At 30.7% G+C, this 25459-nt stretch overlaps 1 protein-coding gene across 1 annotated transcript in view; it reads right to left on the reverse strand.

Moving 5' to 3' along the window:
* Nucleotides 1-1930: 1930 nt before the first annotated feature.
* The window catches only part of LOC129905691 (villin-like protein quail), a 28974-nt gene continuing 5445 nt past the window's right edge, over nt 1931-25459 (reverse strand). Inside the window, exons 2-8 of the mRNA XM_055981230.1 lie at nt 8263-8472; nt 7994-8199; nt 7346-7934; nt 3402-3707; nt 2411-3337; nt 2162-2347; nt 1931-2095 (exon numbers count right to left, since the gene is read on the reverse strand). Of these exons, the coding sequence (XP_055837205.1) occupies nt 1982-2095; nt 2162-2347; nt 2411-3337; nt 3402-3707; nt 7346-7934; nt 7994-8199; nt 8263-8472 (2538 nt within the window). The 3' untranslated portion in view covers nt 1931-1981. The remainder of the gene's footprint in view (nt 2096-2161; nt 2348-2410; nt 3338-3401; nt 3708-7345; nt 7935-7993; nt 8200-8262; nt 8473-25459) is intronic.

The following is a 25459-nucleotide window of genomic DNA, read 5'->3' on the forward strand; positions in this document are numbered from 1 at the left end:
AAAACTGTCTTTGATAAACATTTAATTTTCCTATTGAAGTATGATACTTCACTTTATTTCTAACTGTTATTGCTTATTTTTTTGCCAATCCGCCCCTTGTGCCCCCCCCCAAAAAAAAACAATCCTGCATCCGCCCTTGGCAGTATCAATGCAGCTTAATTATCACAGCACAAGTATAATACTATAAAATTTCCTTCAAATAACGTTGGACAGACTGCAAAAAAAATTATCAGGAAATCGACCAATGTTTCGAAAGTAGAAAAAAATGCGGGTCGACACTGAAATCCGAAATTTTGAGAAAATCCATTGATGTGATTGCTTATACGACAATGATCCATGGAAATATATGTATGTAGAATGTAGATACTACTATATACTCGTAGTAATAGATCAAGGAGCTTGAAACCAAAACCTAAAAATAAAAAAAACATGCGAGCAAATTTTTTATGAAAATCCAGCCGGGAAAAACAAATGAGGATATCTTCAAATATTTTTTACTTTGTTCGAATCTCTGTGAGCAAGCAGCCTTATTGTATTGTAATATCTTCACCCAGAAGCCGTTTAACAAAGAGCTCTTTTGGGAACTGTTCGTAAGACCAGCTGAGACCATGTCTTCAAAAATATCGAGGATGTGTTGCCAGAGTCGGCTATTTATCGCCAAACAGGCTCCTAGACCATTTCACTCGCTCCTCAAAATTTTGATTTCCGATTTATGGGAATTTGGATCATTTAATTTTGGACATGGCTATTAAAGGCTCCTTTAAAATCAAAGCTTTTTACAGCAAAAATTTACCAAAGATGTGATAAGAGACCTACATTTTTCATTTTTACGTACCTATTGCATATTTAATTAAACCCCCGTAAAAGAGCGGGAAATAAGAATTGTGAACAAAATTAAAAACAAATAATTTGCTTGCAGTCTGATAAGCAAAAGTTATCTGAAAATTAAAAATAAAATCAAAAATCTCATACCACAAAAAAGTGTTTGCGTGTTCTTGGACCATTTTTGAGAACGGCTATTTTGACTCCAAGATTTTCCAAAATCGGCTCCTTGTCTCTAAAATATTCTAGCAGCACAGTGTCGAGGTTTTAAAAAAAAATCCATCTGTACATTGAGTTAGGGGCTAAAAAGATAGATTGATTTGCCCGAACTTGGCACAGATTATTTTTGCGTCAAAAGCTCAACTATTTTTTCAAAATCTACAGGCAAATATTTCTTATCGTTTTTGAGGACAAAATGTAAAATTTTCAAAAAAAGCTTTAAAACAAAATTAAAATTTCTGTTAGCCTTGATTTTTAAATTTTTTTAACCCAACCAACAATTTTAAACTGTAAGACCAAGGATTTTCAAGCCAGTCGTGCACTTATTTGTTTTGTGAAAATGCAGATAAATTTCGATTGCACTGTTTTTTTTTTGAAATTTGAAGTCTTGCAAATCATTCATAAATTAACAAAAAAAATTATAGAAAACATTGGGCTCCTAATCGGCCATTATTTAAATTTTTCCGTGTTGTGAATGAGGGTTAAGGAAGCGTTTGTAAAAGTTTTTTGTTCTTGCACGTCCAAAACAGAAGTGTTTTTGGAATCAAATTTATAAGCGCTATATGTAAATGTTCCTTCTTGTTATATTAAAACAAGTCGATTACCTCTCGTGGAGGTCTCTCTTCTCTGCTGTCGGTCCATTATTTTTTTTTTTATTAAAAAAAATACCATGAAGCAGAAGGCTACTGAATATCCCCACTAATATCTGATACAAAACAAAAGAGCTGAGGTAAGAGCTCTCATACCAAACTTTAAATTGTTCAACTTGAATCATTCCTTTTATGTTCCAAAATCAGGAGAAAAAATTAAAATTGCCTTAAAGATTAATCTGTTTCATTAGTAATGCAAAAATAATCAACAAATCTCTTAACAAAATATATTTCATATATTTTTTTCATAATTTAACTCTTCATGATTTTAATTTTGTTTTCTAAACAAATCAAAATAATTTAAATTTCTTTTTAAGTTCTTGTTTTCTCCATCCGGGTAGAATATCAAATTCCATAAATGGCATTCCAAATAAGGCAACAAAATCATCATGTGTTAAATGAACCTATAAAAGATTTTTTTTTAATAATTGACAAAACTGAAAGAAAACAATTTATATTTTTCGTCTTACTTCTCGTTTAAGGGGATTAACTTCACTTGGCAACGAAAGAGTTTCTTGTTGTAAAACTCCAAGAGGATACTTGTGGTGTTGATCGAAATCGCTATCACTTTTCGGTGAATGTTCAACATTCTTTAAACCATTACTAAATCCATTGCGAGTGATTTCATGACGTAGTTTTTCATAAGGAACAAAATTCTAATAAATAAAATAAAATTAAAATTTGAACTTTGAAACATTAATTGCAAATTAAAGTCTTACATCCCAAAACTTTCGATCCCACATATCAAAAAATCCAGTAAATATATTCGGCTCACTGTGCTGTCTTACCAATGCTATCGCTGTTGTTGTTCTACGTGGAGTTGTCGAAGTTTCTAGAAACTCTTGTGCTATCGATCCGAAAGCTTCTTCATCCACTTGGAATGATAGTTTTCCACACCAAACAAAAGCTATTGCACCTGCATCTAAGATGTACGTATTCTCTGGCAACAAATCCGATTGGCCAAATCCCAAAATTTCTTGTGTGATCAATTTCCCTCGACAATTGTAAACCAAATGCAAATGAACTTTTGCTTTGTCAATTGGAATACCTATCGATGCCTGAGGCAATTCATTTAATAAAGAGGAACTTGTTGCAAGAACTGTTTGGCTTATTTGTTTCGATACGGAATCCCAGAATTCTTTAGGCTCCTTACCCTCCATAACCAGAGTACATTCATCAGCAAATATTGATCCAATATTTTTAGCCACTTCTCGGGCATCACCAGTCGAACTTTGTCCACACCATACCCAAACGCCTACACTGCATCTTATCACATAGCAATCTTTTGGGGTTAGTGAATTCAATGGATGAATTTGTAAGGCTTTCGAAGTGAACGATGAATCGCCTTGAATTTTGAAAATTTCTAAATTTGATAGTTTCTTGGGACTGTTGTTGTTATTGCTATTGCCATTGGTTAAGTTTTCTCCAATTTCAGCTTTAAGAATAACAAACTTTCCGGAAAATATTTGTAAAAAATGTGGAGTTTCATCGCCTTCGTTCATCTTCACTACCATAGTTTTGTCTCCTAATTTATGAAATCGTTCTTTGCCGAATTTTGTACATTTCGATGCAGTTTCTGGTGTAGATGATTTACCAATCCACATGTAAATGATATTATTGATTCCCACATCTTGTGTTCCACAAAACTAAAAAACAGAAAAAAATGAAATATTGAAGAGTTTTCAAAATGGTGGAGGTATTGAAACTTACTGCAACTGTATATTGAACAATATAACAACAATTTGATCGAAAAATCGCTGCTGATTTTCTTAGAGCAATTTCACTTAGACAATCCTCAGATGATTGATAGACATGTTTTTCCCCAGTACCATCGTCGATGAGTTGATTTTCAGCTGCCATCTTAGGTCGTTGGGATAGACTGAGGGTATCGAATTTGCCTAGAATTTGTGTTGTTTTAGCTTCTCTATCTTCCCAGCTGGGGAAAAGATGTGTAAATTCGATGGGTTCGTGTCCTTCGATAACACGAATGAGAAGAGTTGATGATGGATACTTTTTCTGCAAACAAAAATCGTTTAAACGTCAGAAAAGTATATCTGATATAATAAAGGTATGAGTATTGTAGTCAAAGAGGAATGTGGTTAATCCCGCGGGGACAGGTGCATGGAAGTAGCCTACACAGAGCCTTAAGCTGACGGGGTAAGGCAAATTTTTTTTGTCACACATTCGGAGGCAATTTTTTTCGGATCAAAGTCTCGAAACAAGTTTTGGTTTTCAGATATGATTTTAAAATGAACAGACCTATGCAAAAGCTAAAAAAATTATAAATTTAAATTTTTAAGATTTTCGAAAAAAATTGCCTTGGGGGTTTTCAAAAATTTCCTCCAAATCCATCGAGTGAGACATCAAAAGAAAGATCTCTTTAGGCTCTATTCATAACTGAAAACCAAAAGTTTCCAGAAGTTTACGTTGCTGAATTATTTGCAACAAAATTTTATTTTTCGGATCAAAGTCTCTAAACAAATTTTGGTCTACCGATATGAGATCAGAGTGGATAGGCCTATGTAGTCAGCTAAAAAAAATATTCTTTTAAGATTTTCGAAAAAAAATCCTAGGGGTACCTCTTGTGTACAAAAAGGGTATTTTCAAAAATTTCCTTCAAATCCATCAAGTGAGACATCAAAAGTAAGATCTCTTTAGGCTCTATTCATAACTGAAAACCAAAACTTTGTAGGTGTTCGAGTTACTGAATTATTTGTAATCGAAATATTTTTTTTTGTGGTACAATCGGGGGCAAATATTTTCGGATCAAAGTCTCGAAAAATGTTTTGGTTTAAAGATATGAGTTCAAATGAACTCTGAATGCCTATGCATCCAGTTAATAATCATTTTTATCAAAAAAACAAAACCGACTTCCATGGACCAAAACTAGGTATGGTTTTTCTCATAGTTCCTATGGTTCCAAATGAACGAAATTGAAATGGGACCACACAGGCAGGCACCAGCTTTCCAATACAAAAAGAGTTATCAAAATTGGTTCACTCCGGTCAAAGTTATGAGGTAACAACCATAAAAAAAAAAATATGTATAGACGAATTAAATACCTCCTCCTTTTGGAAGTAGTCGGTAAAAAAATTACAAATTTATTTTTTTAAGATTTTCGAAAAAAAATCCGTGGGGTACCCATTGTCTAAAAAAACAGGGGTTTTCAAAAATTTCGTCCAAATCCATCAAATGAGACATCAAAAAGAAAGAAAGAAAGAAAGAAAGAAAGAAAGAAAGAAAGAAAGAAAGAAAGAAAGAAAGAAAGAAAGAAAGAAAGAAAGAAAGAAAGAAAGGGGTCTTTGGGCTCTATTCATGATTGGAAACCAAAATCTTCTAAGGTGATTAAGTGTGCGCAAAAGTTACTACAAGGTGTTCAATTACTCCTCCATCTATAAGGCGTATATATACTTTTCGTTCAGTTTATCATGTTTTTTCCGTACCATAGCAACATACTCCTCGACTTTGAGGTAGATCTATAAACGGAACTAAACCATAGCAAGAAATTTATATTTAGAACATATTTTCAATAAGTTCTATCCTTCGTTCAGTTTCAGATCTTTTATTAAAATTATATTCTTTAGCAAGGAAAGAAAAAGATCGGAAACTGAACGAAACTTATAAATTAATAATATAGTCTTGTTCATATGAAATTCTTGTTATATGTAGTTAAGTTCCGTTTCTTTCAAAGGAAAACAGTTTACGAAAGTGAACGAAAAGTTAAATTCTCCAAACAATAAACAGTGGCGTTTAAAACGAATTAGTACCATCGAGGATTACCTATTTATTTTGATCCACTGAATCCGAAAGCGAAGTCCATTTTGCTCCATCCAGGTCCTGGTTTTTAGAGAAGTAAAATTTACCATCAACAATTTACCCTTTTTGTGATATTCTGCATTTTACTCTAAACCAGGATCTAAGGACCTCGAATTCGATTTCAGCGCATGAAAATAGGTGGGGATTGTTCGTTGCACAACACGAGACTGTTTATTTTGTATGTGCCGGTGTTGTAATTAGAGTATTTATAGTCTACGTTCAGTTACGTCAAATTTTTCCCTTACAATGTCTTAGCGTTTTCGATTTATAGGTAGATCTACAAATTATAATTTGAGGAGGTTTTAAGTGGTCATAGAAAACAAATAAAATAAAAGTAATCATAATTGAGACTTCCGAATTTTCGTCCACTTTTTCTTTTGGAAGTACAACAGTGCTCCTGGCCATTTGGAGAGGTAATGAAGTTACTTCATGATCGAAGGATTATGTTAATAAACAGCCAAAATGGCGGAACGCTATTTTTGTTTCTTTTTCGTTCACTTTTATTTCCATGGGAAACAAATCTTTCGCGACTCAAGTACCTACTTAGGTAACTTTCACTAATATATGTATAGACCTACATATATCCATCGGAGAAGCATGATATAAATCGAGTTAATACAAAGAATTAACATAAATCAACTGCGAAACCCGTATTTCTACTTTTCGTCCAGTTTTGCATACTTTTTATTTAGATAGACAATAATCCTCGACAGCACAACAGATCTGTATTACTCATAGATGTCCTCAAGCTGCCGTTCAAAACCGAAACAGGATAAGAAACTCACAGAAGAACACATACTAGCTCAAAATGAAGGATACCCGTCTTCCCAAAATAGTAGCGAATCTGGCCATGGATAAGAAAACTTCCTTTTTTGAAAAGTGGATCGAGCTAGCGAGCAGAACAAAATGTCCACTACATCTAGGACCTCCATGCATTGAAGAGCTGAAAGCCGAGTTATACAATATAGTCCAAGTTCTCGATGAAAATTTGCGTGAATCATTTATTGAAGAAGCGCGGGCCTCTGTGTATAGATCCCACGAGTATTACTCCCAGCTAGAATACAATCTTTGTGCAAATAGTTACTTGGATGAAAATGTGGCAGTTGAAAAAATATCTACACTTTTCCAAACACGTGGAGAGCTACTACAAATAAACTACATTCCCCATCGCCCAGACCTACCAATCGAATGCAGCCTATGTAACATGAACGATAGAGTTTCGGCCACTGTGGTCTAATAAAAAAGTGACTCATTTGTGTGTTCTAGTTTTCCTTCAGTTTTAATTTCGAATGTCAAATACGCCGTTGATAACTTAAGGTCAGCACGGCACATGCATAATGTAAAACGAAGCATATACAAAACTATTCGTTAAGTTTAAATTCACCAGCTTGTATTAGATGTAACCCTTGTGGGATAGTACTCCCACGGCAGAACCTCTGTACTCAAATCCAGAGTCTATCACAATTTATAAAGCCTCCTAGAATATAGTTGTAATTAAAAAGTGCAAGTCTGCCCAATTACAAAATTGTTGAGAGTTGTAAGTGACTAGGCCTTGCCCCTTCACTATGAAACTAAAGAGGTAAATGTGTCAACATTTTGTATGAATTTGACAGTTCGTTTACCACATTTACCAATTCACCAGGTTTACCCACAGTTTACATCTTTGAATGAATGCCCCCTATTGTATTTATTATGAATATTCACCACTTTGAGTTTGACAGCTGATTGCAATGTGCATAAATGCAATCTATCATTTCGAAAAGGAATAAGTTTGCGATAGTTTGTGATAGCTCCGATATGTTGTATACACCTTTAGTTTTAAAACAATTTGAACTTACCTTTTTAATAAATCCCCTACCATTTCGAATGGCTTCAATATTCTCAACATTCGGCACATTCTTTCCAATCCACATCCAAACACCCAACGAGAATCCATTTAAAATATAAACAGCTTTCGAATCATTGAGATCATTTTGACTTGGCAGCGTTGATGTAACCTGATCAATCCAATACTTTGTACCCTTGTAACCGCATTTATACAATTTAAACGAACTGCTATATGGCTTGTCAATTTGAATACCCTGATTAACAACCCGATTATTGCGTGGCAAGAGTGTATTCCAGGTTTGTTTGTCTTCTTCTTTCATTGCCTGCTCATAACCATCGTCAACAATGATTATTTCACTGGAAGAAGTTGTATTTCTAAATCGTTTGGCAATTTCTAAAGCTTCTCGTCGATCGCCGACATTACTTGACCGACCAATCCATATGAATGTCTGTTTGCCAGTATTCAAAATCATGATGTATTCACTGCTAAAGTGATGCCAACTTATGGTTTCCATTTCGACACAACTTAGCCATTGACGGCCTCGAATTTGAAAGATGCGGCAGGTATCGGTTGATGATGCAAGGGCTCCGGAATAAATTCTACAAAAATTAAGAAAATTCATATATTTCAATCTTCAACTGAAAAAGTCTTATCTTACGTAATTCCTCGTTTAAAATACGACATAAATCGTACACTCTCATTATCCTGAGATTCTCGATATTCAGTTGCAACATTACCAAAATATGTATCCAATTCCATGACCTTATGTGCAACATTTGCTTTTTTCTGTTGAGTGACCTTTTCACCAAGCCAAAAGTGAATGAATCTTTCCAGAGGTGTATTATTGTTTTTGGCTTCTCTTGACTTTAAGTTTGAAAAAAAAAAATGTTAAAATTATTCGAGTGAAATAGATTTTGTTTAACTAACAATTGTATCTTGATTGACATAAGTTCCAACTGGACATGCTGCATAAATAATGTAACAACAATCATCGTAGAAACTGCCAAAATTTTCTCTTGGCACAACTTCTAAGCGGTCTTCTTCTATTTTCCATATGTGAAAACATATAGCTTTTCTGGGGAGTTTTCGAAATGATGCATCAACACGAACTTCGGAGATGGTATCAGGAAAAATTTCCTGCAAGTTAAAAAAAAAATATATTTTATTAAAAAAAAAATTTTATATTTATTAAATAGGAGGAATTAAAAATGGAAATATTTGCAATTACATATGTTACGCAAATAACAGAACTCTTATTTAAGGACCATTTGCTGAATCGAAATTTATGTTGAACATAAACTCTTATTCCTCACTTTTTCCTCTGCGTAAACTGTCACATAAGGATTTATGTAGAACTTAAATGCTTAAGTTTCGATTCAGCAAACGGGTCTAACTTAACTCTCGAGTATGAGTTTACAAAGATTAGGTGCAGTTTTCTATTATTTTGGAATTTATACAAGCATTGTATAAAAGTTACGCCATAAATAAATACACTAAGAATGAGAATTGACGCCTCAGTCGCCAATTCAATAGCTAAAAAATCCCTGAAAAGGACTTCCGTGTTTTATTGGTAACTCAGTACTTAGCTCAGTAAAATTTTGCACGAGAAAGAACACATTTGTTGGTTTGCAGAGAAATTTTTTGTCTAAACTTATACATTTGTGACCCTGTAAACAGTAAAACGATTGTTAATAATAATAGAAAATAATCGTTTTTTGTTGTTAACAGCAGAAAATGTTTAATCTGAGTACCACCAAAACACGGCTTATAAGTTATAATATACATATGTGTTCTATTTATATTTTCTTTGTCTGTATTTGTTTTTTTTTTTTTGTGTTAGATTTGTAGTTGTTTCTTTTTTGTTTTTGTAATATATTAAAAATTAACGGAATTCTGATATGAAAAGATTTTGTTTATTTATTAACAAAGGACCAAAGGATAGGAAAATTTTGTTCATTTATTAAGTGCACATTCTTTGCATTTTGTCCATGCACTGTGGCGTATACGTACTCTATTTTGTTATTATTTATTAGATTTTTTTTCTAATTGCAAATACGATAGTGGGGGAAGAAATAAAGGTTAAACAAGCTAAAGAATCAATAAAGTCTATTTCAATTTTCCACTTGAGAACTTTTTTGAGGGAAATGAGAGGATTTGCAACTTGTACCGAAAATCACTGTAAATAACATGCAACACTCGTGAAATTTAGTGAAAGTTTTAGGGTACGGCCACGTCCTGAGCGGCTGAGCGTCTGAGCGGCTGAGCGTCAATCCTGAGCGTCAAAACTAAATTAGAACGTATGAAAATGTATGGGGGTGGCCACATACACCCTGAGCGGCTGAGCGGCAATCCTGAGCGGCTGAGCGTCAATCCTAAGCGTCTGAGCGACCGACGTCGCTCAGCTCTGTTCTATTTTTTTTTTGAAATCCTGAGCGGCGAACTACATGATATTCTTAATTACCACGAACATTTTAGTAAATGCTGAAAATTAAGGTTTCTTTTGAACAAAAATATTAAAAAATATTAATTTTGTTTCATAAAAATAAAAAAAAAAAAACAAATAGGCCCCGACAGGAATCGAACCTAGGACTCGAATTTCTGACTATTTTAGAAGCTACAGCCTAAATGAATGGACCAATTGTATTCAAACTTGGTATGTAGCAGTTTCTGCAGATTGTGCAGATGATTCTATGGAATTAATTTTTTTAACCTCATCTAAAGGTACCTGTGGTGCACCAATCCTAGAAAAGTATAATTTTCTCAAAAACTCTTTGAACGATTAAATAAAAAAAATTAAGTGTGGGTTTTTGGACAAGGCTCATCTTTTAACAAAAAAAGATTTTTTCGAAAGTCATTATTAACGGTACCTGTCATAGAACCGTTTTTTAAAACTCTGAATTTCTCTCAAACGAATTATTAATTTTTATCAAAATTTTTTATACAAATGCAGTTCTATAATCTTAGTATAAACCAAAAATAAAATTTTGAAGAAATGCATTTTTGGATTTTTGAAAAAATGTTGAATTTTTTTTTTTTTTTAATCAAATTTTCCAAAACTGGTCATTGGATTCTTTTGAAATTTTGGTTTTAGGTGTTGATCTATATTAACTATAAAATAAAAAAAAAAAAAAAATAGGCACTTCTGGGAATCGAACCTGGGACTCCAGCGTGCGAGCCGAGTACTCATCGATAATTTTGCACTTGTAGGGTTTTGAAATTGCCGCTCAGGATCGCCGCTCAGGGCGTGGCCACCTCATCGCTCAGGATTGACGCTCAGCCGCTCAGACGCTTAGCCGCTCAGACGCTCAGCAGCTCAGGACGTGGCCGTAGCCTTAGAGTTGATATGATAACCAGGAATCAAAGATGAGGAACCAAGATGTAAGAGTGCTTTTTGGACAAAAAGTTAGATTAAGAGCCAATTTTTCAATACCCAGATAAACCGCAGTTAAAGGCTTATCCCCAGGAATAAAATTTTTTTTATATTGACATTTATTATTCTGATAGTCTAACTGACGATTGCAAAATCAAGGGCTTAATAGCTGTCCTTGGATTATGGGCACTTGTTTATGCAGAAATACATACACTGTTAAACATTTTGGTGTAGTTTGGGATTTTGTTTTGCCGGTAAATAAGTTAATGTTATTGTTGCAATTTTATATTGCCTCCAAAAATTTCCGAAATAAAACTCAATTGTTTTTTGTTTCGATCAATATATTTCTGCAACAAGTGCCATCTTCAGGATCTATTAAAACAATAAAGTTATAGATAATAATTACAATAAATATTAAAAATATAAAATTATAAATAGTATACCTTTAAAAGAATATCACAGATTTACTTTTTTACAATTCATTTTGATTTGATCTGTCAAATCCGTGATGGGGGCTGACAGCGATATTTGTTTTTGTTTTTAAATTTGAAGTATTCATTGACAGATCAAATCAAAATAAATTGTAAAAAAGTAAATTTGTGATATTCTTTTTAATTTTATATTTTTAATATTTATTGTAATTATTATCTATAACTTTATTGTTTTAATAGATCCTAAAGATGGCACTTGTTGCCAAAATATATTGATCGAAACAAAAACAATTGAATTTTATTTCGGAAAATTTTGCAACAAAAACATTTTGGTGTAGATTCTACATGTTATGAGGCAACACCAAAATTTTATTAGAATTTAATACTTTAATAATTGTATTACATTTTTAAGTCTAATAAAAAATTTTTAAAATATTTTTTTTTATTAAAAATCAAGGACGTTTTTGTATATTTAAAGTTTCAGTTTATCATAATGATTTTTTTTTTCCTTTTTTATTATTTTAAGTGTTTTTACTTCTTTAAAATGAAACAAAACATTTTTGAAAGTGATTACTTATCATAGATAAATAATGTTGATATTATTCTCTCTTTTATTTTTGTTTACAAACTATGTGAAGTGAAATCTTGTTGCCGATCAAATTTTGTCAGTAATTCATACATTTTATTTCGAAAAAACATAAACGCCTTCAAAGTAGTGCAAATTCAGATTTTTTTATCAGAAAAAAGGTTACCAAATGCATTTTTCTGGACCAAAACAGTTTTATATACATATGTAGGTATCTACTTTTTCAGGTAGCGATAACCCTAAATCCAGACACAAAAAATTTTTTTTCTTTTTTAAAATGGCTTCCACTTTCGTTTACGTTTTTAAAACAGTTTGTTTAAATTTAATTTTCTTGAATTACAAAAAAAAGAAGACGAATATTTAATTTCTTATACAGATAAAGTTATAAATTATTGTATATGAAATTCATAAAAATTTATTAAAAAACTGTGTGACAAAATCGCAAATTAAAAACTAATTATTTTTGTATTGAAAAAGGCCTAATTCCAAAGCTTGAATTTTTAACCGTGTAAAACAAATCTTTTTATTTTCATGATACATGCATAAATCATGTACTATTGCTCGGAAATTAAATTTAAATAACAAAATCGAACTTTACATTCTTCTGCAAAGAACAAATGTGGATAAACAATTAAACTGTTTTGGTAAGCTTTTATTCAATATCATAAACAAAATTTCAAAATCCAAAAATTGAAATTTTTCACAAAAATAAAAAATGGGTTATTCGAAAATTTAATATTCAAACGTTTACAAAAATTGGTGAAGTCATTTACGAGAAAAAAGTGTAAGAAAGCGGTTTTATGAGTGACAACAACCAACTTTGTTTGTTGAACATAAAATGAACATGAACATAGAAAAATGGCATATTTTTTTGCAAATTAGGCTTTGTTTCACACAGTTCCACTTAATTTCTTTCTTTTAAAAGCCATATTAAAGCTTGACTACTTTTTCCTTTGCCTAAATAAATTCAACCAAAAAATAATTTCTTTTTGATTTTATTTTAACCGTACCGACCTGACATTTTATGCTTCGATGTCTATTTTTAAAGGTTAAAAGGGCTTTTCCAAACAAAACTTTCAAATCGATACCCAGGTAAAAGGTATATTTACTCCAGTCAAAGCGTCATTTGACCTTGCGATGAGAGGCACTGTCTGTTTTTATTTCATGGATCGATGGGGGTATATTTAAAAGGCTTAAACCCAATTTCTCACCACCTGATCATTCTTTTTAGCGGAGTTATTCACAAAAATGCATTTTTTGGGATATTTTACTTCTAAGCTAATATCTTTGCTCCAGATTATCGTAGACCAAAAAATAAACATACATTCTCTTCCTTATAATATTTTCTATCGTTGTATGTAATTTCATTGTATTTGAGTGAGTAACTATAAAATGGCAGCCATTTAAAGTCAAATTCCTGTTGTTAAAAAACACATTTTTGTCATTATTTCGAAAAAAGCTTATATCATGATTGACATTTTTCTAACCTATTTTGTAGCCCTGTTCATGTCCTGCATTTTACAGAAAAAATGAGCTCTTTATCACCAAAGATGGCCGAGCTATTGATAAATGAACGCATGCAAAACCGGTGCGAAAACACCCAAAAATATCGTTTTTTGGGAATAACTCGACTTCAGAATGTCCTACGGCAAAAAATAAAGCAATGAATTGTTCGTTACAACATTTTCTATCAATTTAGTGCACAATCTTTTTGTTGAAACAAATAAAAAATAAGTAATATTAAGTCAAAGTCGTTTTTTTGTTTAGCAAACTCTTGCCTTATTATTTTGCAAACGGTGCGAGTATTGGCTAAGAAAATAAAATATTATTGTAGTCCTTTAAATTATCTACAATTCAAAAAAAAATTTAGCTTTCTACGACCCACGGGAGCCGAGCTATTATAATTTTAAGAAAGCATTAATCCGTACGAAAATTCAAAAAAATTTCCCTTGTTTATGATTCGAATACTAGTTCTCAGTTAGAGGGGTTGTTTTCATTGTTTCTTGTTATAAGAGAATTTGTCTTATGTTTTTTCGTTGGTCATTTTGACCTTTTTTAAAAAATTAATTACTCGGCTCTCGTGGGTCGTAGAGAACTAATTTTTTTTTTAAATTGTAGATAATTTAAAGGACTACAATAATATTTTATTTTCTTAGCCAACACTAGCACCGTTTGCAATATAATAAGGCAAGAGTTTGCTAAACAAAAAAACGACTTTGACTTAATATTACTTATTTTTTATTTGTTTCAACAAAAAGATTGTGCACTAAATTGATAGAAAATGTTGTAACGAACAATTCATTGCTTTATTTTTTGCCGTAGGACATTCTGAAGTCGAGTTATTCCCAAAAAAACGATATTTTTGGGTGTTTTCGCACCGGTTTTGCATGCGTTCATTTATCAATAGCTCGGCCATCTTTGGTGATAAAGAGCTCATTTTTTCTGTAAAATGCAGGACATGAACAGGGCTACAAAATAGGTTAGAAAAATGTCAATCATGATATAAGCTTTTTTCGAAATAATGACAAAAATGTGTTTTTTAACAACAGGAATTTGACTTTAAATGGCTGCCATTTTATAGTTACTCACTCAAATACAATGAAATTACATACAACGATAGAAAATATTATAAGGAAGAGAATGTATGTTTATTTTTTGGTCTACGATAATCTGGAGCAAAGATATTAGTTTAGAAGTAAAATATCCCAAAAAATGCATTTTTGTGAATAACTCCGCTAAAAAGAATGATCAGGTGGTGAGAAATTGGGTTTAAGCCTTTTAAATATACCCCTATCGATCCATGAAATAAAAACTGACAGTGCCTCTCATCGCAAGGTGAGGCCCTTTTTTCCGACGCTTTGACTGGAGTAATTTACCTACATAGTTAAAAAAAAATCACATTCAATTGAAAGTTCAATGTGCAACCATTGCATCGCATGCAGATGCAACATTTTATATCTTTCTATTCAAAAGTAAATGCCAAACAAACATCTGCCAATAGTTTTTGTGTTTCTCTACCTTCTCATGACCTTTTTTAAAAGATAAATATTATATACTTGTATTTATTTGTTTATATGAATTGCATGCACGTGTTGTCAAAGCCTCTATGAATGTAGAATGTACATTATACTTATGTTGCAACAATCTATTTTACTAGGAGTCGTGTAGGAATTCTATACTGCATCATTAGACAACAACAAAACAAAAAATAAAATCCTTTTCATTAAAAAAAAAGAAATATAAGTACGCTTTTGTGAAATAACTGTAGAAGAGAAAAAATATCATTCACCAACTTTTACGGGTGAAACAGGTACAATGTGCAATATACAATATGAACATCAATCATCAACTTTTCAAAATGCTATGAACCATTGAAAGGTTGTTTTGTCAGTTGCACACTAAGAAGAGTAGTGTTTTCTTTTCAATCATTTAATAACCTACTGTCCTCTATTAATACAGAAGTTGTTTGACGCCGAATGTTGTAGCAATGTGAACCGATATCATTTGGAATTTTTATTAATTTTTAATTTTATACTCTCATAAAAATGTTAACCATGAACCATCAAGGCGCACTACATCCTTATTTTCCTTTCTCAGGCCATTTTCCATCACCTTCTTTCATATACAAAAGAAAAGCCAGAAATATTAAATATATATATTAGGGTGGGTCAAAAAAATCGAAAATTTTTTTTTTGATTTGGTACTCCGAAAAATCGATTGCTAGACCCCTCTAGAATATACACACCAAATATGAGCTCTTTATATTAATGGGAAGGTCCTCCGCTTTGCAATTTTCCATTTTTACATAAAGCTTCTACTAAAAAAAAAATAATTTTTTTATTAATTGACTTTTTAGCAAATTTCTTTTCATATTCTTGTAGGAAATTGAACGCTCTACAAAAAAGGCCTTATACACTTTTTTCGTTTATCTAACCGTTGAATAGATATTTGAGGTCCAAAAATCGAGAAAATCTTTAAAAATTCGTTTTTTGTTCTTAATTTTGTAACAAATTGAAAAATTATAATGATCAAACGCGCAAGACATATTCTTGTTGAGCTCCACAAAAAAGGTCTTATTAACTTTTTTCAATAATGTAACCATTCTAAAGATATTCGAGGTCAAAGTTAAAAAAAAATATAAAAACATTTTATATTTTTAAAAAATTTCTAATTCACTGAAACTTCATTATTTTCAAATTAGCAAGATATATTCTTGTAGGGGCTTAAACGTTCTACAAAAAATTCCTTGGAATGAAATTGATTGCTTTAACCGTTTAGAAGATATTCGTATCCAAATCGCAATGAATACGGGTCATAAGAAAACTATTGAAATCAGTGAGCATTGGTTTGGATACGAATATCTTCTAAACGGTTAAAGCAATCAATTTGATTCCAAGGAATTTTTTGTAGAACGTTTAAGCTCCTACAAGAATATATCTTGCTAATTTGAAAATAATGAAGTTTCAGTGAATTAGAAATTTTTTAAAAATATAAAATGTTTTTATATTTTTTTTTTAACTTTGACCTCTAATATCTTTAGAATGGTTAGATTAATGAAAAAAGTTAACAAAACCTTTTTTGTGGAGCAATCAATTTCCAACAAGAATATGTCTTGCGCGTTTAATTATTATAATTTTTCAATTTGTTACAAAATTAAGAACAAAAAACGAATTTTTAAAGATTTTCTTGATTTTTGGACCTCAAATATCTATTCAACGGTTAGATAAACGAAAAAAGTGTATAAGGCCTTTTTTGTAGAGCGTTCAATTTCCTACAAGAATATGAAAAGAAATTTGCTAAAAAGTCAATTAATAAAAAAATTATTTTTTTTTAGTAGAAGCTTTATGTAAAAATGGAAAATTGCAAAGCGGAGGACCTTCCCATTAATATAAAGAGCTCATATTTGGTGTGTATATTCTAGAGGGGTCTAGCAATCGATTTTTCGGAGTACCAATTCAAAAAAAAAGAATTTCGATTTTTTTGACCCACCCTAATATATATACTTATATATAGTTAAGCCACAAATGGGCTTAAAAAACTTTATTTACATATTTTGATTTCATTTAGTGCTTCTTAGTTTCTGATTAATGAACACACCAATTAATGGCAGACATTTTAAGTGAGGCCAAAGGTCCCGAAAATGCAGTTTTTCTGAAAATTGATTTATTTTACTTTTTCACATAACTCGCGTATTATTGGACCTAGGAGAAATAAAATGCACGACTGGGTCGCACAAACTTGCTATTAGAGTTCAAGTTGCTTAAATTTTAAAGACTTTTTATATAGAGTTTGGAAAATGTAGGTACCTACTATATAAATACAAAAAAAAGTAAAAAAAAAAAAAAAATAAAATCTGGAATCAAACTGCCCTCTCAAACAAGTATGCAGTTTTGATTGATATATTAAGATGCATTTTTAGAAAAAAAAAAATTTTCAAAATCGTTAGAGCCGTTTTTTAAACAACTAATTTTTTATAAATAATTTTTTGGAAAAAAAGTTTTAAAATAAAATTGGTATGTCATTTTGTAAAAATCACTAATCAACATCTAAAAACTAAATTTCAAAAAAATTCAATGTCCTGTTTTCGAAAATTTGATTTAAAATAAAAAAAATTTCAAAATTTTTTTTAAAAATCCAAAAACTAATTTTTCGAAATTTTATTTTTGGCTTATACTAAAATCATATAAATGCTTCTTTACAAAAAGTTTCGTTGAAATCGAATAAGCAGTTTCGGAGATAATCGGATTTGAAAAAAACGGTTCTATGGCAGGTACCGTTAATAATGATTTTCGAAAAAAAAATTTTATTAGAAGATAGACCTTGTCTTTAAACTTACATGTGAATTTTTTAAACAAAATCGTTTTGAGCAATTTCAATTTTACTTAAATCGGTATATGATAAGTACCGTTATTTTTGGTAAAAAAAAAAATTAATTCCAGAAACCCCTCTGTAGAGTCGCCAAATAATGCTACATACCAAGTTGGACATCAATCAGTCCATCCGTTTAGGGTGTAGCTTCGTTTACAGACTGACAGACAGACGGACTTCCGGAACCCACTTTTTTGGCATTCTCTACCATCGTAATGTCATGGAAAAATGCTATCTCAACTTTTTTTTTTGTACGAATGCATAACTTGATATATAGTACCTATATCGCAAGTAAAAAATGTACAGCAAACTTGAAAATAATTTCGAGCCTGCCTAACTTAAAATATCTGCCATGGGTATTTTTGCTATCAGGGAGTCCACCGCTACAGAATGCGACTAATTTTAGGTGGTTACCTAAAAAGTCTAAAAACGCCAAAAAAAACGCATTTTCGGGACCGTCTGCTGGGGGTTTGGCCCCACTTAAAATGTCTGCATTGGTATATTTGTTATCAGTGAGTATGTGGCGTTGGTTATCTATAAATTTTAAGTGATTACCCTCACTAAATCGATTTTCAGAAAAATGGTAGATACTTTTGATGCATTTTTTCTCGACAACGACGCCCCCAATAAATGCAGGCAGTCTAAGGTAATCTTCATCACCATGACACAGACTACCTCTGATCACATTCATATGAATCGGTTACCTCTCACGCAAGAAATCTGCTCCCGGCTCTTAGACTATTAATAACACAGAAAATTTGTAAACCGTGTTACATTAGGGTGGCGCAAAAAAATATACTTTCTTCTACTTTTAATAGTGGAAACATTTAAAACAAATTAACGATTAAAAAAATTATTATAATTAGGGTGTTCAAAAAAGTTTTCATTTGCGTTTTGAAAAACAAAATGAGATTTAGTGTACAGAAAGTTTGTTAAGTGCGTTTTTTTGTATAGTTGTATTAAATTTTTATCAAATTAAATAAATAAATTTTTGATGAACTCCAAGAGTAAATATTAATGTATTTTTCTGAAAGAAATAATGCGAAAATACATAATTTTACCACCATATTCTTAAACCATGTTGTACAAACTTTCTCTGTAGTGAAAATCAATTTTTTTTTTCAATGAATTTAAAAACAAAATTTGAACCACCCTAACTTTTTTTCTTCGATAATTCGTTTCAAATAATATCCACTTTGATTTTTTTGAAATTTCACAAGCACCTGTAGATGATAACATTTGAAAGAGCCACATTATTATTAAAAATTTCAATTCAAACTCATTATCTTAAAAATCACTATTTTGAAATTTTCGGTGTCATTAAAATCCAAATTTTTCGTACAGTAAAAAAAAAGAAATATCAACAGTTAAACCATCTAACAAATCGGTAAGAATCGTCCATTTATCCAATCGATTATATTTTACTGTCGATCTATTTTACGTAACCGCATACCAATAAACTCAAACCAATATTTTCTTAAAAAAATGTATTTTAATATTTCAGCAGAAGTTCTGTAACTAAACAGATGGTAAATCTTATTTTTAAAAGGGGTGATTCCGTATTTTTGCTCACCACCGGTGTATTAAAATTTTACCCACCCCTTTCTGGATTTTTATTTTTAAGTTCGCAGATCAGCTCTTTTGTTTAGGATTTATGAGAAAAGTAAGGTGCATATTTTCAGACTTAAAAATTTCAAAATGTTCATTATATATTTTTTTTAAGGAATAGACCAGACGATTTTAAAAATTGTCAAAATGTAAAAGTTTATGAGTTTTTCATGGGTAAATTAAGATTGAAAAGTTTCGATCTTAATGAAATCTTGACATTTAATTTTTTTATTTTGCAACCAAACCACGATTAAAAACATTTCGCAAAACCAAAAAAAGAACTAGTTTGGTAAGAGACATTTGCGCCAATAATAAATAAAAAAAAAAACAAACCAACAATATTACCATTAAAAAAAAAAAAAACTGTTTTCACAACAAATTGCATCTTCAACATGTGTAAACAATAATGTGGGTACTCTTAACATAGAATTCTTCGTTACTCAATTATTTGCAGTGTTAACGCTCATAAAACAAAAATATTTATCTTTTATTTACCAATTCCTTTTGTGATATTTCCAAAATCGGCATCTTCTTGCTTGTAACCTTTTAACTGTTGCACTTCTTGTATCACTCTTGTATTGGATTATAAAGATAACTCACGTTGTCTCTTAATTCATTGGAATTTAATAATAATTTTGTTATTGTCTAAATTTTTTTTTTTCAATATTTTTCCGAAAGCACTAAAATTTCATATTTGTTTATTTCTCAAAAAATAATAAAATATATTTATCACAGCCTGTCTAATTAAAAAAAAATAAATTAATCGAACGGTTTCAACAAGTTGTTCCTTTAAAAAAAAAAACCGCAATTTGTACCTATTTCTTTTTTTTTCTAGTTTAAAGAAGGGAAAGTCTTTTAAATTAACTTCATCAATTTAGAAAAAAAATTACAACTTTGTTTTTATTACATTGGTAAAAGTAAACTAAAATGTATCTAAACCGGGAATTTTTAAGCAAAAAAAAAAAATGAAAACTAAATCAACATCTAACGTGCACAAGTTGCGCACAAAATGTTAAGACAAGCTGCAAACCTCGTGCGCGATGACTTCTTGTCGATGAGTGAAGATAGACAAATGAAGAGCGGATCTATTCTACAGCAAAAATTTTCCTTTTACAGCACATTAACCAACAACCAACTTCAACCATCAACCAACCATTCATAAAAAAATATACTTAAAAAAAATAATAAATGAGGAGGGGGTATTGGCTTCCCATGCAGAATAAGATAAGCCGCAAGAAAAAAAAAAAAAAAAAAAAACATTACAAAATTTGAAAAGAAGAAAGGTAGTTTAGCTGTATCTAAGTATCTTCTATCTGGATGAAGAGTAGGTATATCTATCAATGAGTAGTAGAATGGCAGAGGATTTTTCTTGTTTTTTGTGTTTGAATTGTCTTAATGGATTTCCTTTCAAGACGTATTGGAAGAAGAACAAGGAGAATTTCACCAGCAAAAACAACAACTGCCTTTCGAATTCATTAAATAAATTTATGTTGGTGAAGTGAATTAAACCTACACATAAAATTCGATATGATGGTTTCGGACGAAGTCCTTAAAAATATTTTTGTTCAAAGGGTGTTTTTTTTTTATAAAGGGGTTGAGTTATGTATTAGAAAGGTACTATTACAAGCTGACATACATTTTGTTCATTTTTTAAACTCTGTGAAAAGAATTAATATTTTAAACAGTTTACAAAATTATGTTGATGAAAGGGTGTTTTTTTTTAATAAAAGAATAAATTCAGAATAAGTACCAAACAAATTATGACAAAAATGGTTGGCTAGTGAATATTGGTAAAAATGTTTCATTTGCCACAGACGCTAAGTATGTATGTAAGCTGTCCATGAAAATATTTATAAAGTGAAAGGGTGTTTTTTTTTGGAAAAAAATAAAATCCGCGTTACCTTCTACTACGAACTTTATTAAAAATGTTGTCTTTGCCATGGATAAATAAGAACAAAATCAGTCTATCAGTTTTTTTTTTCCATGTAAAAGGGTGTTTCTTTATATATTGCGAAAATGTTGGTTCATTGCAAAAACTAAATAAAAAAATGTTTTTATTGAAAAAAAACCGATGGGCGTAATAACGTTACATAAAGAATAGAATGCAACAACTTCTTAAAATTATTTTGGGTGAAATGGATTTCTGTAAAAAGTCCCAAAAAACGCTCTTAAATCCTCGTTTCGATTTTCAGCAGTGTATCACGTTTTTCAGATAGTTTTCGGTTATATTTTACTTGTTATTGTAATCGTATTGACCTGATGTTGATGTCACTAGATTCAGGATAAAAAAATATTTTAAAAACAGTCCAAATACAACTTTTTCACTGTTTTTTACTTCTTTTCCGCGAAAAAAAAAACTTTTTAGCAAGTTGCATGACGGTAACATTTTTTTTATTGATTTGGTTGTACTATTTAACTTATAGGAGGTACTATATAAATAAAATGCACGACTGTGTCGCACGAACTTGCTCTTAGAGTTAAAGTTGCTTAAATTTTTAAGACTTTTTATATAGAAATTTAAAAAAAAATAAAATTCGTTTTTAAGAAAAAATTAAATAAAATCTGAAATTAAATTGCCCTCTAAAACAAGTATGCAGTTTTGATTGATATATTGCAACATGCATTTTAAGAATAAAAATTTTCAAAATCGTTAGAGCTGTTTTTTAAAAAACTAATTTTTTATAAATAATTTTTTGGAAAAAAAGTTAAAAAAAAAAATTGGTACGCCATTTTGTAGAAATCAGTAATCAACATCTAAAAACAAAATTTCAAAAAAATTGAATGTCCCGTTTTCGAAAATTTGATTTTTCAAATTTTTTTTTAAAAATCCAAAAGCTATTTTATTTTTGGTTTATATTTAAATTATATAAATGCTTCTTCACAAAAAGTTTCGTTGCAATCGAATAAGCAGTTTCGGAGATAATCGGATTTGAAAAACGGTTCTATGGCAGGTACCGTTAATAATGATTTAAAAAAAAAATTTTTTCATTGAAAGATAAACCTTAACTTAAAACTAACATTTGAATTTTTTAAACAAAATCTTTGGAGCCGTTTTTGAGCAATTTCAATTTTACTAAAATCGCTATATGAAAAGTACCGTTATTTTTGGTCCAAAAAAATTAATTCCAAAAACTCCTCTGGAGAGTCGCCAAATAACGCTACATACCAAGTTTGACATTAATCGGTCCATCCGTTTAGGCTGTAGCTTCTTATACAGACAGACAGACAGACTGACAGACAAACAGACGTACTTCCGGGACCCACTTTTTTGGAATGATTTACCATCGTAATGTCATGGAAAAATGTTATCTCAACTTTTTTTTTTTGTACGAATGCATAACTTGATCATATATCATATAGTACCTATATCGCAAGTAAAAAGAATTACAAATGTTTTTCGTAAATTTTACAAATTGCTTTATTTTAAAAAATCGTATTTTAAACGAAAAATCAATGTAAGAAAGAGTTTACGAAATATTTTTTAATGTGTAAATAATATTACATATGTATTTTTAATTTTTTTTGTCAACTTATTTAGACTGTGCGGGAGCTTATTATGCTTGCAATAATTCTTTTTATTTTTTTTTAATAAATACCGCTCTAATGTATTTTTATGCAATTTTACAGAAATCATTAGAGCTTATGAAATTCCCCCTTGGTAGCTGGAAATTATTTTAAATATTAAAAAAAAAAACGCTGTAGCTAATCGTTCATTGCTTAGGGAATTTGTGAAGGTCCGAATAAAAAAAATTCTTATTTTGGCAAACTCTCAATTATTCAATGTAATATTTATGTATTTGGAGCATTTCTTAAAAATATGAAATGGTTAGGCACAACAGCAAATTAAAAAAAAAACATATATTTTCAAAAAAAGTTTAAAGAGTTCTGTTACTTTTGGTCAACTTTTCTCATTAAATAGCTATAGTGGGGCAAAATGCAGAAAATTCAGACAAAATCGGTGAAGTGGATCCAATGAGAACGTCATCAAACACTCATTCAAAAACTCAGCTTTCCCCTAATTTATCGATATTTTGTTTAAAATTTGTGTATACTAGTATATGAGGAGCTCAGAACTAAAACGGCCTAACCCACATTTTCAAAAAAAATCAAACTGAGTACACAGATCGAACCGCAATAAAACAATTTATAATATAAAAATACATCCCCATTAAATTACATTAAATAGAGTTAAAATTAGAGCCAAAAACTTTTGTCACTCTAGTGGACGCCATTTTGGCTTCGGCGACAAAATTGCCTAAATCATTTATAGCAAATGTAGTTTCGGAATAAAAAAAATATCAGACCTTAGCCCAAAAGTGTAGCCAACACTCCTAACTAAAAAAAATTACAAACTAAGTATTGAATAATATTTTTTTTATAACTTTTACAAGCCAACAAAAAAGAAACCCTGAAAATATGATTTTCTTTAAACTCGTTTTTCTCAAAACGAAATTTTGTGGGTTAGGCCGTTTTGGCGCTGAGCGCCTCATATTTTCTAGGACTACACTATTAATCTACTTCCACAATCCCGGGATCCATCAGAGATATAAAAAAAAAAAAACATAAATCATTATTGTTAATTGTTTCTACCACACTTCTTCGGGACAATGGCTTCTTTCGTAGTTTGATCTTTTCGTATTATGTAGAATGTAGATCAAGCATTAAGACAAGATCAAGAGTCTTTTTTTTTATGTAAGCCGGTTCTTTTACAGTGCCGGACTAACTCTGAATTGGAAAAAATTAAAAATATAAAAAGAAAAGTTGTACCTAAAACCGTTACACATTCTATGCGTGAAGCTTATTTTGCTTTGTTTCAAAATAATTTTTCAGCACACAAATTTGACAGATGGATGAGAAAATACTCCATTTTAAATTTTGACATTGTGTTCATTCTCTTTGAGAGTCCTGCACACTCCATGAAATATTGAACTCCTTCAAACATTTAAATTTTGACAAGATTCGACCCAGTTACTGTGTGGAACAGTCAAGACTTGCTTTTGTGTCAGAATAGAATAGAACAAATTCGTGGATCGTGAGAACTGTCAAATGCATTTTTTGTTGTTTCCAAATGTCAAAAAGAGGTACGAGTTTTTAATTCAGCTTGTCCAAGGCCAAACTAGTTTGTCCTAGGAAACATAAAGATTGTTTCTACAGATTAAAAAGAGAAAGCAATAGTCAAAACGTTAACGAACGTATGCTGTAGTTCGACCCCAGAACTAAATAGTTCAGTTATAGTACGGACCAGTGACAAAATTTCATTTGTCAGTGACAAAATGCCATTAATTATGTCATTTTTGACATTTAAGCATTCTATAAACGATGAATAACAAATTTAATGGCAAGTTGTCACTCGTATTCGACATTAGAACTTCAAAAATAAACACACAAGAATTGTGCACTTCCAGATTTTTAGTGATCGATGGCCTCCATTGGCTAAGTCCAGCCATGATTTTTCTTCTTTTATTTTTAAAGTGCTTTTAGTCAAGAGAGGTGTATGTTAGTTTGACGAGACGTCAGTTATGACGTGTACTGAAATTACTCATTTGCCGGAAGGTAACTGTTGGATTATTTTTAGTCGGCAGATTGATCTACATTTTTAATTAGAGTGTTGTTAAAAGATATACATTCACCATAACCATAAAGATGTTGGTATATTGTTTGATGATTTTTTTCTGGTTTAAAATGAAAAGATTGTGGTTTTCATTTTTATTTTACTTTTTGAAAATCCATTTGCATAAAGACTTTTGATGACAATAAAGCATTGTCATCCTCGACAAAAAAGTAACCATAGGTATTTTTTAAACCAAATGTAGATCATGAAATAAATTGAAATGCAAGTAGGGTATGGTTTTATTTTTATCTTTTAGATCGAAGATTGTAATTAGATGTGATTATGTTGGATTTGATTGCATTGTGGGATAAGAAATTATTTCCGGTGGAAATTTAAAAATTTCCCTTTGAATTAGGTTCTTTTTTTTTGTAGGTATACTTTCAACCAATTTTTTCTTCATTTTTGTTTATTTCTTTCTTATGTTTAACCTCATTCTCACGTTTGGCTTGTCATTATTGTCGGTCTAACATTTCATGTAACTATACAATTGTTGGTACTTAAAATGAAATTAAGGGGTCAAGTGTGTTAACACCAAAAAATTGAATGGTGTTGGGTCATGACATGGCAATAAAATCCTACCTACATTTAAACACGTTGATTTTCTTTTGAAGTTTTTTTTTGCATTTCTTTGACTGGTTAAGGTATTCATT

Source organism: Episyrphus balteatus, chromosome 1 (genome assembly GCF_945859705.1).
Source record: "Episyrphus balteatus chromosome 1, idEpiBalt1.1, whole genome shotgun sequence".
Taxonomy (NCBI): Eukaryota; Metazoa; Arthropoda; class Insecta; order Diptera; family Syrphidae; genus Episyrphus; species Episyrphus balteatus.